Source organism: Mytilus trossulus, chromosome 14 (assembly GCF_036588685.1).
Source record: "Mytilus trossulus isolate FHL-02 chromosome 14, PNRI_Mtr1.1.1.hap1, whole genome shotgun sequence".
NCBI classification, from domain to species: Eukaryota; Metazoa; Mollusca; class Bivalvia; order Mytilida; family Mytilidae; genus Mytilus; species Mytilus trossulus.
This window is the reverse complement of record NC_086386.1, coordinates 76,329,784-76,345,574: the sequence shown is the minus strand read 5'-3', so window position 1 is coordinate 76,345,574 and position 15,791 is coordinate 76,329,784. Positions and strand designations below refer to the sequence as shown.

The 15,791-nt window shown below is 30.7% G+C and overlaps 1 protein-coding gene across 2 annotated transcripts in view; it reads right to left on the bottom strand.

Annotated features, from left to right (window-relative positions):
- LOC134696619 (transient receptor potential cation channel subfamily M member 1-like) overlaps positions 1-15,481 on the bottom strand; it is a 31,984-nt gene extending 16,503 nt beyond the window's left edge. For both annotated transcript variants that reach the window (XM_063558487.1, XM_063558488.1), the window contains exons 1-11: positions 15,297-15,481; positions 13,220-13,389; positions 12,745-12,873; positions 12,335-12,523; positions 11,429-11,569; positions 10,999-11,043; positions 10,518-10,559; positions 6,491-6,532; positions 5,181-5,286; positions 3,388-3,510; positions 651-750 (exon numbers count right to left, since the gene is read on the bottom strand). In XM_063558487.1, coding sequence (XP_063414557.1) covers positions 651-750; positions 3,388-3,510; positions 5,181-5,286; positions 6,491-6,532; positions 10,518-10,559; positions 10,999-11,043; positions 11,429-11,569; positions 12,335-12,523; positions 12,745-12,873; positions 13,220-13,389; positions 15,297-15,360 — 1,151 coding nt within the window. In that variant the 5' untranslated portion in view covers positions 15,361-15,481. The remainder of the gene's footprint in view (positions 1-650; positions 751-3,387; positions 3,511-5,180; positions 5,287-6,490; positions 6,533-10,517; positions 10,560-10,998; positions 11,044-11,428; positions 11,570-12,334; positions 12,524-12,744; positions 12,874-13,219; positions 13,390-15,296) is intronic.
- Between the last annotated feature and the right edge of the window lie 310 nt (positions 15,482-15,791).

Sequence of the window (15,791 nt, the reverse complement as noted above, 5' to 3'; positions counted from 1 at the left end):
TTTTTGGTCCTCAATGCTCTTCAACTTCGTACTTTATTTGGCCTTTAAACTCGTTTGGATTCGAGCGTCACGGATGAGTCTTTTGTAGACGAAATGCGCGTCTGGCGTATATACAAAATTAAGTTCTGGTATCTATGATGAGTTTATTTAGTATAGTTGAAAACAAACAAATACAAAACAGCAAATAATTAGTATTTGTAAGTTCGTTTGTGTTTATATGATATTAGTCTAATTAACGTAGCTGTCCAACTAGGCAGTTTTCCCGTATTAGGAACTGGGTTGATTCGATAAATTTTTACGATAAGGTGTATATGGTAGAGTTAAGAACGAGGAATTCTTTAAAAAGCAGAATACTTGGTATGGTTAACATTTGTTAGTAATTACGATTTAGTTCTTGTTAAGTATATGACAAAATAATGATATAATGCCCGTTAATGAAATTATTGTTGTCACAAATCATTGATTTCAGACAGTTCAACAAACGAAAGATTGAATGTATTTTTTTTTTAAGATTTGAAAAAATGGAAAGTAAAACTATACTAATCATAAATAACGCAACTACACATTTTTCCTTCTGCTTGCTTTATAAAAATAAGAAAATCTATGTCTATTTTAACTCAATTATTATTGTGTTCCACTCAAAGGCTTACCTAGAATTTTCTTTTAATGATTGACTGAGGTGCATATGTTTAGAAAAGTGTGCCTTCTCAGACAATTCTTTAAGCACTGCACTAGCAAATAAAGCAGAGCCTGCAATTAAAATATAATCAATTAACACTATGAAATAATTCGAACCGATCAATGATAATGTAAAGAAAGTTTTAAATGTTTTAAATATAAATTAAGCGTCGATGCTAGTATCCTTTCACATATTGATAGGGCTCTAATCAAATGAACAGTACTTTAAAACTGCTTGCGTTCGAAGTTCTTTCTGGATTCATCCTCAACGGGTACATTCAAAACCGAATAGAAATATAAGCCAATGATGTATAAGTATTGAAACAGATTCTGTATGACCACAAACTTTAAGGGCGTTGTTTGCATACATTAAGTCATATGATATTCGGAAGTGTATTATTCGCTACAGCTGTTTGTGTAAAAGATTTTTTTAATGTTCATCATGCAAAAATTCAATGAAGACCTACGGTGTAGAACGACCAACTGAAGGTAGCGAAAGCCAAGTAACAAAAGAAGAAACCATCGATATTTTGTAAGCGGTTAAACTTACCAAAATGACAAAACTTGTCATATAAAAAAGAAACTGATGGTATCATTCAAACATGAACTTTGGATCAGAACCAGGCATGAGGTAATGCAAATTTGTAATTGTTATGCCTGATATTTCATTACCTATTCCCAAGTAATTGCATGAAATGTGTATTGCAGCAATTTTTGCATTACGTGTACTTGTAATATAATGCATTACTTAAGCAAAACTTTGTGTAATTTCATGCATTACATTGCATATCATGGCATTACTTTTTTTTTCACATACTATATATTGTTGGTCATCACCATTCCGTTATAAGTCGATTTGAGAAAAAAATCAGGCAATAAACGCTGTTAAAGACCTTCCGAGGTAATGAAGACTCCCTTTACCATTTGCTAGGGAAAATCCAGCATAATGAAGGATGGTCAGAAGGAAACCCATTGCATACAAGACAATCCTAAAAAGAGAGTGGTGGCCATACATGAGCCTTTTAACAAGAACTGTTCGAGATCGACTCATCGCTACTGGTTATCGTACGATAAGACCATTTCGGAGACCTTTTTTGTTAACAAACAGGCATACAGTCTTCCGTATCCAATGTAGTGCAGAGCTCGCCAAAGTTGGAAATTATCATCGTGGAGGAAGATCAAATGTTCAAATGGAATTTGGTTCGTCTTCCTTGGCCCGATCGTAGCCCGGATTTGAACCATATCGAGCATATTTTGGACACTATTGGGCGATACTAATTGTTTGGCGTATAACGATCAACCATAATGTGAACAGTCATCTGAAGATTAATTTTGAAATGTCTGACATTGTAAAGTTCGACTACAGTAAAAGTTGTAAAATGCAGTTTTTTGTACAAAAAACACTTCATTTTGTTATTTAAATCGTGGTCATAAAAATCATTTTTTTTCAAACATTGTTTGTTCATTTCAATGCCAATGTTATCATAAACTATGTTTCAATAATATTATACACATATTGTATTATATTTCATCCAAAAAAAGAGGCTGATTTTTCAAGTTTTAAAAAATCAAGGTGTTGCAATACTTTTTTCCATGTCTATATATATCTTTAACAGATTGTTGGAAAGTTGACTAATACAGAAATGAAGTTTTCCAGATTAACTAAGAACATAATAATTCAATAATCATTTCAGGTTTTGTTTCAGATTTCACCCTTTACATAAATCATTGTTGAAGACCGTTCGGTGACCTATAGCTGGTAATTTCTGTGTCATTTTGGTCTTTTGTAGAGACTTGTCTCAATTCACAAATGTGACTTACTGAATTAAACTTCTTATCGGGTTTACTTATTTTGTTTTGTTTCTTGTCACACTATTTTTAACATAAACCATATAAGTATTAAGACAATGAATTTTCATTTCTGTTCTCCTACTGTAAAAAACAAATTTCTTTATTTTGTAAAAGTATTACCGTACTCCATTTACTCCTTACAACACCTTATTATTTTTATTAACCTTAACTTCTTCTCTGGCATTTTGCCTCATGCAAATGCAGACCATAATTGTCTATTTGATATTGTTTTACATTTTAACACCTTTTTTATTAGTTTTGTAATAACTTTTTGTCATAGATCAAATATATTCGTTAAGCATTTGCTTACAATTTAATGATTGTTAAGGGCATAGGCAGCTATCTTGAAAAAACAAACATAGCATCGTAAAAACAATTCATTGGGTATCAAAGTACAAATACACTAATTAAAATCTTATTAAAACGGGATAGTGCGTTATTGTTACCATGGGTAAATTGTTTACATGCTCGAAAAAAACATTAAAAAAATAAAATTTACCAGATAATAGATCGTTTCGATCAACTCATTCATAGTTGATTTCAATAAAAGCGAATTGTACATACAGTTATTCTGGTATAGATCACAATACATATGTTTGAGTATTTGTCTTGTCGTATAAGACAACGAGGGTTTGAAATTGCTAAAATATATGACAAAATATGGAGACCTTTCTTACTTCCAAAGCTATCTAAACACCCCGAAAATCTTGAAAATATGTTATATTGGATATGTTTTATTTTCAAAACGCGTTTTTGATATCGAGTACCTAAATTACAATCAATAAAATACTTAAGCAAATATTAAAGTCTGTAATTGATATAATTGTATTGCATTTATTAATGAGTAAAACCTCTTACACGTAAGGTCGGTTTCTTGCTCCCAAAATATCATCGCCATTTCTCTCCAATTTACCAGAACTGCCCAAACAAACAGATGATGGAAAGGTTTGTCTTTATGGATTAAATCTAGCTCTTCTTCACCTGATAAAAAGGAAAACCTGCACTGTAAATATCCATCAAAATGTTAAACATAAACTACCTATCAACAAAATGCTAAAATTGAAAGATTTGAAATACTGTTGGTGTCTTTTAAATGAGGATAATCATAAAATTACGAATCGCTAATTTATATCCGGTCAAGGGTGTTATCTTTTATGAGACAATATTGAGTTTGAAACAATCCAATTCATAACTGCACAAATAACGGCAATATAATATTGCCTTTGTTGCATTACGGACCACGGAATATATTTCTAAATATACAGTGGGTATTTTACTACAATCAGATGTGTTAAGATAACTCGTTCTATAATTCTAAGTGTGTGTTTATAACAACGTTAATTATATGGACAATGTTTGGAATGATATCAGTATCGAATAGAATACATTTCAGACATCCAATGATTGGAATGCAAATTCTACAGTAAAATAAATAAACACGTATTATTTCACAAAGAGTACAAAATCAAAATGTTACAGTGATTGCTTATCAAAAAGCCAAATCACAAAAATACTGAACTTAGAGGAAAAACAATTCGGAAAGTCCATAATCAGATGGCTGGCAAAATCAAATAACTAAACGCATAAAAAACGAATGGACAAGAACTGTCATATTCTTGACTTGGTACAATCATTTTCAAATGTAAAAAAATGGTGGATTAAACCTGGTTTTATAGCGCCAACCCTCTCAATTTGATGATAGTCTCATCAAATTCTGTTTTACTTACAATGATGCGTTAACTCAACAGACACAATAAATAAAATACTCAAACTATGGGTACTGCAGTCATCATCGTGTAACAATTTAAAAAGGAATTATTTAACAGAACACAAAAACATCCATCTACAAACACATTCATTGATTTGAGTGTCTGACGTCAGAACAAAATTATACGTCACATATATATGTTGCTCAATGTACATTTAAATAATTTAAAATTTTACATAGGCAATGTAAGAATACAGGGTTAAAAACTCAAAAGTATGTAAGAATAGATTTTGGAAATAGACCGAGATTTAAAATAGTCTAAAAATTATATAGAGTTTAAAATTTATCAATATAGTTTAAGAGTTGTGGGCATGTAGGGAAAGTGTTGCTTAGTTTATGGTTTGTGTTGTTTTGTTTTGTTTTGTTTTGTTGGCTGTTTCACTGATGATTATTATTCTGTTGGTTTTATTTACAATGACATTGTTCCCAATTGTGCCTTTTAATAGACAATTTGTTATTGTACTGTAATGAATCGCAATATATTGCCAATCTTTGTTAACAACTGTGTTAATTCCGTTTTCAGAAATGCCAAACCTATTTCATGAAATGTCCACACACAGAAAATGTTTTGACCTATGCATTATATTGAGAATCCAACTTGTTAAAAACTACAAAAAATTCAAACAAATTATCTGAGTGTCTTGTCCAATTAGTCATTGCAGTCACAAACGACACTTTTGGCATCTGCTAATGATATTACTTTAAATCATCCAGATGTAGTTGCGTCCATAAAGAACATGTTTTACCTCTTTTGGATTTCATATGATACATCGTTTTCTCTAATACTTGTAGCTTGTTATACATCTAAGTTATTGAAGAATAATGTCTTATCTAACACTGAACTTCGTGCCTCTTTCGAGATGACAAAATAGAAACAACTGACCTTTGAACTCGTACAGCTTAAATCTTGGATTTTCAAACAAATCTATGATAAAACTGTTGACAGCTAAGAGTACTTTGTTGTTCTTTTTTTCCTTCTTTATCTTCATCTGCAATGTTAAATTTAGGGAACGTCAGAGTTATATCAAAACTCCTTTTACAATTAAAGATCATTTTGACATTCTATACTCACGTAAAAGAAAATGACTAGTTACAACAATGTTTACTGCCTACGAACCATAAATGAAATGAAATGCAAATGAATGAAAATTTTGAGACACGTGTCAATTCTTAAACATAAAATTCCATATCAGCATAGAAAACCACACACTAATGTTATAATGATACGTTCACCAAGTAAAATATACAATTTCTATATTAATTGTCAACTGTATTGCAATTTTCAATGTTTTCGTATGTTGTAATGCTTTTTTAGTGGCATTTTATTCAAATCTTGCTACGTCAATACTACTTGCAATTTTTCTTTACTTTTGTCGTTGTTTATCAGATAATGGACATTTGTGTAAGTAAAAATCAAAATCACGCAAAATATAGCCAAAATACAGAATGAATTAGCGATACATTTTAATATAAATCAAAAAATATTCTGCGTGTTTGTTTCTGAAAAAAAATTCCTATACTCATTTTGATTTTCACAATAACGAAAACGTAAACTATATAACAAGAGAGTCTGTGTAGTTTTGGGGATTAAATGAGTAAAAATACTACATGAAAGTAAGATAAAAGCGACGGCTACAAGCAAGACTAATAGATATAGGAAGATGAGGTATGAGTGTAAATGAGACACCTCTCCATCAAAATAACAATTTATAAAAGTAAACCATTATAGGTCAGTGTACGGCCTTCAACACGGACCTTTGAATCACACCGAACAATAAGCTATGAAGGGCCCAAAAAATACTGGTGTTAAGTCATTCAAACAGGAAAATCAGCGATCTAATCTATATAAAAAACGAGAAACGAGAAACACGTAAACATTTCATAAACAAACGACAACTACTCTACATCAAATAACTGACTTAGGGCAGGTGCAAACATTTGCAGTAGGATTAAAAGTGTTAATGGTACTAAACCTTCTCTCTTTTTTTTAAACAGTAGTATAACATCCCAACATAGAAAAACACACGATAAAACATCAATTGGAAGACTTAACTCAATCATATTATCTTATTTGGTAAACCAAACTCACACATATTTGGATATGAATAACAATATACACGTATATAAATACTCGCTCAATAACAAACAAATGTAGGAGATATACAAAAAACTTTAAAATGCCAAATATCCTACCTTTTCCTTCTTTTTATCCAATTTACTCTGTAATGCACTTGTCTAGAAAAAAAAGATAATAAAATAAAACAAATATATCTAACAATATAAACCTATAAAGTTGAGATTTGTTTTTAAATGAAGATAGGTCCAAAAGGTCCTAAATCAGTTAAAAAAAGAGCATAACAAACACTTTAACAAATCCCAGACATGGCAGGAAATTCAAACATTCAAATTCAACCAAAATAAAAAAAGACAGAAAGTATCAATCGTATGTCAACACCGTTACCCGTTACTGGCAGCTTGTTCAAAACAATACCAACTATCGGCATTCCCATAGGAACAAATAGTGCCCCCTTCTTGTCGACGTATTCTTTTATTCTTATTAAATTACATTATACAGAAACTTGTTGGGTAAACAGTTAGCAATATTCTTTCCGCTATATACATGATAAAGGTATTCGCTTATACAATATTTCAAAGTTTGGTGACTTTGTTGAATGTATCTATTCCATCGAACTAGATATAAAAGATACACTAGTTACAGTTATGTTTGCCTAATATCGTGATTAACGTCTCAAAATTGACAATGAGGGTCGGTTTATAACAAACCTTTGAACTTTTAATTACTATAAAGCAACATTCCAGCAGATCCGGCATACAGATTATATTTCGCCCAATTGATACGATATTCCCGGGCTAGTATGTCCTATCATGATTTTCTAGTGTAAGGTTGATTCTCACAAGAAACCTAATAAACTAAGAGTTCCAAACGCTGGAGTGGAAATCATCTTTTCGTAAATATTGTATGGACGGCATCAGGCGTTTTTTGACCGTTGTTTAATAAGTCTTTTACAATCGATATCGGATATATTCCGTATGTCGTATTTACAATTCTGTTCCCATTTCACGAATATGACCTACCGATTATTTACCGGGTTTGTAATTACATCAGCAATACAAATGGTTCCACATTTTATTGGTGTTCTTGATGCTAAAATTTAATTTTCTATCCACCCACCCCCTCTTAAATCAAGACAAAAAAACAAAACAATTCCGAGTTTAATGATGTTATAGTGTTGAATTTGTAACCTTAGATATTCATAGGATAGCTAGCATTCCTGTAATGTTTCAAACTTCTGTCTTCATTTGAAGATAGTTTATGATTTTTAAGTATCGTATACCTGTATTTATAGTAAAAAATTGGAGCAGCGCCAAACGTGAGAGAAACACTACAGAAGTCAAAAAGTCTGAAAAGACCAGTTTTTGTTTGAATTTACATGAATTTTTACTCGACATTCTGAATTTGTATGAATATGTTTTAAAAGTTCTTGACATAGTATTGATTTGTCTAATAAGGTTCTTGATTTTTCTTAACAAGTGTCTTGACAGTATGAACATTGTCTTTAAATTTATCGACACTTCCTGTATCAACTGTTACATGTAAGAGTCTGGATTAGTCCTGATCAATCCTTGACTGTCTTAAATTTGTCTCAATCTGTCGTGACATATTCTTGACATTCTTAATAATGTCTGAATATGTCTTGAATAAATGCGGTATGGGCTTTGCTCATAGTTATAGGCCGTACGGTGACCTATAATTGTTAATGTGTGTGTCATTTTGGTCTTTTGTGAATAGTTGTCTCATTGGCAATCATACCACATCTTCTTTTTTTATATATTCTTGACATTCTTAATAATGTCTGAATATGTCTGGACACATTCTTGACAGTCTAAAATATGGGCTTGACACTAGTATAAATTTAGCCTGAAATGTGTAAAGACTTATTTTGCATTGTTTATGACATTTTATTGCTGGTATTTATACTTTTTTTATTATGGCTAAACTAAACTTGGTATAGTAAGATACCCATTTGTGCACCTAAGTTGGAATACCCTGAATAATCCCCCAGGTAGTTTAATTTTGATTTATTTTTACCCAACACTTTCACTAAAATTAATTTGGCTCGTTTAATTTTCTTTAAATTTTGACTAAGTATTTACTTTGACAAATATATATTTAGAAAAAAATTTGAACTAACCGTCTTATCAGAAAAATTACACTGATTATATACCAGTTTGACAAACACTTATTTTGATCATTGAGAAGCTTAATATTCCCCTAACAACACAACGTAATTAAATTAAACTGATTTTACAGAGTGATCTCCCTGTAGTGTTAGGTACCACCAAAATTATTTGTTTTCACTTGGAATATAAGTCGAAGTAACTGACAAACATCATTTAGATTTTTGCAATTTTTTGCCAGTCAAATATGCTTTACTAAAAAAGGTGTCTTGAAGGCAGTTTTAAAATGTGACCATGTGTCTCCTCTGGACCCCACCATTGATTTGTTTGGTTTGTGTGGTTACAAAAGGGGGAGGGGGCTTTCACGTTGGTCAAATAATTCGTTCTCATCTTGATTCAAAAACCTTATTCATATTTTAGAACAACCCAAAACAAATTCTCATTCAAATTTGAGTGTTGAATTTTATAATTTGTTATCACAATTTTTGTGATAACTCCTTCCTGAAAAAATTGTTTAGATCTATATTATGCGTGTCTACTTGAGATCCATTTCATAAGACCAATAATAGATGGGACCAATTATGAATAATTTTTTTTTAATTATTCCTGGAGTAGATAATAATTTTCTTTAAATCTGTGGCATGGTCAACTGATAAGTGGTAGGGCTGCTTACAGGTTAGTCAGTAATTTCTTTTTGACAGTTGCGTGTATTCTGGGTGTGGAATACCTTAATTTTATGGGAAACATCCTGTCCATGTATAACACTTAATATGTTTTCCAACAGATAACATTACACAAATTGTTCTTCTGTTAATTGAACGATTTTTGTATCATCATAATTTGCTATTTTTATAAACCACATTTTTGTACAATTATTATTTTAAATATAAACGTTGAATATTAAGACTGTAGAATGAAATATGTCTACAGTATGATTAATTTTAATCATTTAATTAATAGGAATTTTAGGAATCAAAATTTGTATTTTTTTAAAAACCCACATTTGAATTGCTTTAAACCAACATACTCACATTTAAATTATTTTACACATTAGATTTATACCATATTTGCATTTGTAAGAATATTTAGATACCAAAATTTTAAATTATTTTACATGCCTAACTTTCATATTTGTTGTAAGAAAAGAGGGACGAAAGATACCAAAGGGACAGTCAAACTCGTAAATCTAAAACAAACTGACAACGCCATGGCTAAAAATGAAGTGTAACTTAAAACAACAGTATACTATGTAAAGAAAATACAGATTAAAGTTATATCATGAATATTTGTCACGATTTGTTAAACTCAGAACTGTCAAGTTAATTTAAGACACAATTCAAAATGTTCAGAATATGTCAAGCCATACTGAGAAAAAATAAGAATGTCGAGAATATTTTGAGAAATTTCAAGACAGTATTCAAATGTCAAGAATATGTCAAGAAATTTTAAGACCAAGTTCACAATGTCAAGAATATGTCGAGTAAGTTTCATACAAATTTGATATAAATGAGAATTTGTCAAGAAAAATTAAGACACAAGTCATACTTTTGGAGAATGTCAAGTAAAGGTTTTTGCAAATAAAGACAAAAACTGGTCTTTTCAGACTTGTGTAGTGAAATATAAAGGTATTTTGTATAAACATATGAAAATATACAAATAGATACATACAAGCAGGAAATATCAAATACATCCTTACTAATTGTGAAAGACCATGCCTGGTACATGTGGTAGCTTAATTCTTTTTTTCTTGCATTAATCATCTGATTTTCTTTCCGTAAGAAATGTTAGAAAGTGTATAAAATGTAAAAAAATTGTAATATGTCTCAGAAGTTTTCGTACACGTTGCTCTTCAAAAACAGTTGATTGGTTGCAATACAGGTCTGTATGATCAATCTGAGCTGTATCACTTAACATTTTCTTATCAAGTCATACATATATTAGATAATGTGAACGAATTAACAAAGCCAATTACACATATACAATCACTATTCACAATATGACAACATTGATAACCACTTACCAAATGGCTCTCCATGTCTTTGTCGTGATTTACTTCCCAATGCTAAAGGAACACAAATAAATATTTGCCGAAACGCTTTTGTATGCAACAATATTGAGTAGAAATTGGTCTGGAAGATCTGAAATGCATTCCTAATAAACCCGTTTTGTGGATGTCAAAACAGTTAATGAATTAAATTCAATGAATTAAATGCAAGGTAATCAAAAATGCGAAATTTGGAATAAACTGTTGAATAAGTTGTAATAACAAACATAATATCTTATATTTTAAAGTAATGTTCACACATTCCTACAGGATTGCAATCGTGTGTATACTATCGATCTCTGATGTACATCGTATCATCTAAATTAGTTTACTAAAACGGACATTGTCGTGTATATTGATATACTTTCAAACTTTTTAGGTATGAGACAATTGCAATAAAATCATTGTACCATTATTAAAGATTTTTAAATCTATTTTAAAACGATTGTGAATTTACCTGTTGAATAAGCACAATTGCTGAACAATCTTTGATTTCAATGCTCTGAAATTAATAATCATGTTTGCATGTAAACAAATCACTATATTAAGGCAGCACTAGCAAAGGTATATAGCTTATAAATTGCAACAATTAATACTAATTTATAATCCTGGTACCTTTGATAATTATTAATCATTTTGGCGTTAGACTTTTCGGCAATGTATGTTGTAAGTATTTATCATTAAACTGTTAATCATATTTTAAGTTTCAACAAAGATATGCATTGTAGCGTCAGTACCAAAACTTTATAGTGCATATTGAATAAATTTGATAAAAAAGTTCATTTAAATACAATTCTTGTATCAGCCTCAAAAGTTTAAAAAAGTTAAAGTAAACATTACGGGTGTACATGTATAGTATACGAGAAATAAAAATCCTTTCTACTTACCAGCCTAAAAATATTTGGTAAGTTGTCGAGTACAAATGAGCTCATGCTTTCTATTTTCTGCATTACCAGCATCACCAAGTCCGTTTTGTTTGCCAAAAGAGACGACTGGAAGAGTTCTGAAACACTGTCTTTTTCGTATTCCTGTTTTCAAAATGTATAAACTTTTTTTATTGTTTGGAAACGCCTTTCAAGTTTTCATTTGTCCCTAGCGTTACTTTTTTCAACTGATGTAAATATTGATATTGTAAGATCTAAATGTTGTGTTTGTTCTCTGGGAAACTGTTCATCACTTATAGAAAAGAAACAAAGGCAACAATAGTACACCAATAATGTTCGAAAGTAATAAATGCATTGAGAGAGACAAATCCGGGTTACAGCCTAGCTAGAACCGAATGAAACGCATCAACTGCAAGAGAAAAACAAACGATACAGCAGGAGCAATGTAGATCAACAAACACAAAATCTAACATCCATAGAAACGAACTATTTGATAACAGATAGTGTTCAAACAAAATTATATCGGGTTTCAAATTGTATTCATAGTCTGTTTTAAATATTTACTTACCATTATAGAGTCATAGACATAAGACAAATTAACGATTCGATGATGTTTTATTATGAATAAAAATCCATAACTTGGTTACGTATAAACCAAAATACATGTATATAAAAATCGATTAGAAACATATCCCAACAAATATAAACGATTCTCCAAAGTTTAATGCAAATTAGTTTAAACATTTGTTAGTAATTGTTCGACCTGTTGACAGAGTGATGAATGGACAACTATATACCGTAAACGGGCGTATATATATATAAAAAAAGAACTAAAAAATACAAACACAAACACTAACGTATTCAAAATTATCCTTTTGATGAAAAAGATAATTTTCTTATCGAACTTACATCAACGAATCCTTGTACTATTCTCCGTAAGTCACCTTCCTGTTCTAAGAAAAACTGATCATTCATGTTCTTTATCAACGCTGCAAACGATTTTGAAACATTCGTAAAGTATGTAGCCTTGTTAATGATCGCAAAAAAGTTTGGCCTGTTCTTGCCCATTGGGTAGTTCGTCCTGTATATTCCTTCAAACTGTAAATAGAAATATCTTCTGGCTGTAACCATCACTACTACTGCTTTGTTAGCTATATAACATGTATAATTCTGATCGACAGAATCAGCACAAATATTGATTTTCAAAGAATCTAAATATTTTAGTTATTTTCATTGAACTCAACTAATCTAGAAGCAACGCGAATGAAATGTCATTACATCTTTGAAAAATATGTCTAGTATAGTATTAAAAAAATTACATGTAGTACATCCTTTGCGAATTCCGTATAATACTCTAATAATATTTTCTTTTTATTCTTCTGACTGCATTGGTCGACTACTTTTAATGTTTCATTTTTCAAATGGGTCATCCTTGTTTCGTTTAGTTCCTGTAATTTGAAAAGAATTATATCAGCAAAACACAGTAGAAAACAATCAAACAAATGAAAAAACAAACAGAATAATGCATTAGGATTTTGTAAGAAAAACATTGCAGAACAATTACAAAAAGGCAGCAATAAGGAATTATTAGTTTTAATGATACTATTGGTTATATTAGATTGATTTATAATAATTCTTACCAAAAAAAAAAGTCATGGATATTAAATATTTTCTTGTTTACCTCTTTGTAGTAGTATACAACTTTTAACACGTGTATATATAAAACAACTATTGATTGACATACACATCAAACATAATGATTATATGACAATTTCTCAAACATGTATACTTTACTTGTAAACAGGTAAGGTCGTTTCTGTTTTCGGCTATAAAGATTTCTTTCTTTGCAATATCATAATTTTTCCATTTTGCAACAAGTTTAAGTTGTTTCTGTACAGCATTGATTTTTGGAGTATATCTGCTTGTCAGCCCTCTTTCAAGATTGTCTTCCGCATGAAAGTATTCTTAGAAAATATGAAATGACAACAATAGTACTAAATTTATAATACTGTCAGCTGATACAGTTACAAACATGATAAATGAATGATGCTCACTTTAGATAAACAATTACAGTTCTATATTATACATTCTTATGCATATAATGCCGAAACTTTCATTCAATTTTCCCCACATAGTCAGGAGGCACCACAGGACTTTCAAACCCCTTCTATACACATGGAAAAAGGCAATGCAACACCAAATTGAAATTGAAATTTAAAAAACACTCTTTATATTTTGGTGATCTAATTTGGTAAAATAGAACTACTTAAACATTATTCAAGTATCAGCTGAGTTAAATCAATACATATCGACTCGATAAGTTTTTATCTGCACATGCAGCTACTCTACCCGTAAACAGCAAAACAGATGCTTTTATCCTCATTGTTTTCAACAGTTTATTTAACCAAGTTATGTGATTGACACTTTGTAATGGGTCCTTGACAACTCTTAACTGCAGCAAGATGGCAGATTATCAGCATTAGAGAAGCAGGGATGTCGCTGTAACAACTGCACGTATTGTTGGTCATCACAATTCTACTATAAGTCGTTTTGAGAATAAAAATCACGCAATAAAAACTGTTAAAGACCTTCAGAGATAATGAAGACCCCCTATACCATTTGCTAGAGAACATAAATAATAATGAAGGTTGGTCAGAAGGAAATCCATTGCATACAAGACAATCTTAAAAAGAGAGTGGTGTTCATACAGGAGCACTTTAACAAAAAATGTTCGAGATCGACTCATCGCTACTGGTTATCGTGCTACATGTATAAGACCATTTCGTAGACCTTTGCTAACGAACGTACACACAGTTTTCCGTATCCAATGTAGTGCAGAGCTCGCCAAAGTTGTAAATAAGCATCGTGGAGGAAGATCCAATGTTCAAATGGTATTCGGTTTATCTTCCTTGGCCCGATTGGGCGGAAAGTGCGCAAAAAGACATCCGAGTTCAAACACATCATGAAATAAACAATGCCCTTCATCAGAAATGGTTGCTGCTACCTTAGCAACAAATTAGTCGATTTATGGCAGGAATCAGAAAACATTTAGATGGGCTTATCCGTTTGAATGGAGGCTGCGCACAAAGTACTAATTCTTTGGCGTATAACGATCAACCATGATGTGAACAGTCATCTGAAGATTAATTTTGAAATATCTGAGATTGTAAAGTTCGACTACAGTAAAAGTTGTAAAATGCATTTTTTTTGTACAAAAAAAACCCACTTCATTTTGTTATTAAAATTGTGGTTATATAAATCATTTTTTTTTCAAACATTTTTTGTTCGTTTCAATGCCAATGTTATCATAAACTATGATACAATAATATTATACACATATTTTATTATATTTCATCCAAAAAAGAGGATGATTTTTCAAGTTTTAAAAAATCAAGGTGTTGCAATACTTTTTTCCATGTGTATATTTCAATTCTTACCATTGATCAATGTTTGTAAAACTATTTTACATACACATTTGTAATTAATTTTGTTGTATTTTCTTGATGGGAAGGACTTTGATTCAGTATTTGCGATACAAGTTAGTAACGTAGTTCATGAACTTTAAATGATTGAAAATGTTTAAGAAACATGTCCCTAGAAGATGACGCAATGATTGTAAAACATAACATAGAAAAAAAAACTATTTTGAAAAAGTACAAAATTTGTATATAACATTTTGTTTACATTTAGGCTCAAATCCTCCAAAAGCAAAAATGCATAAAGTGTGTATATGTGTATCCAGCTTCTCGTTTAAATGGATTGTACTATAACAATATAGCAATACATATTTGTTAAGGATAACGGAATTAAAGTGGTTTATAGCAAAGTGTGAAAGTGTTAGTTGCAAAACTTTTTTTTTATCTACGGTTACCTGTATATTTGCCAAAAATTGCCTTTTGAATCAGATCGTCTAATTTAGTTGTTTGTTCCTCCATTGAATATACATGAATCTACAAAGTTAAAAAAAAAGACTGACTTAAATTCCGGGATAAAGCGGATCTTATAACTGCACAAAACACATTATCATTTCGTTCAATAATGATCCAGTTGTTATAAAAAATGTAATATAATGATGATAACAAGAATGTGTATGCAACTTTGTCTTTATTGCATCCCGAGTGAAATAATGGCCATAAATCAAAAGACACTATATTTCTGTCACTTCTCATGTGTGTTTTTATTTGGATGATTGCAATGTGATTTCCCATATCATTAATGAAAAACGAACTGACAATACAATGTCGACAGTCAATTTGACAATTCTACATAACAATATATAAGACAAATGTCTCAGTAACAGGTAAACAACTAGAACACTAAGGGTGATATCAAAAGTTTTTATAGGGTTTTGAGATTCCGTTTTACG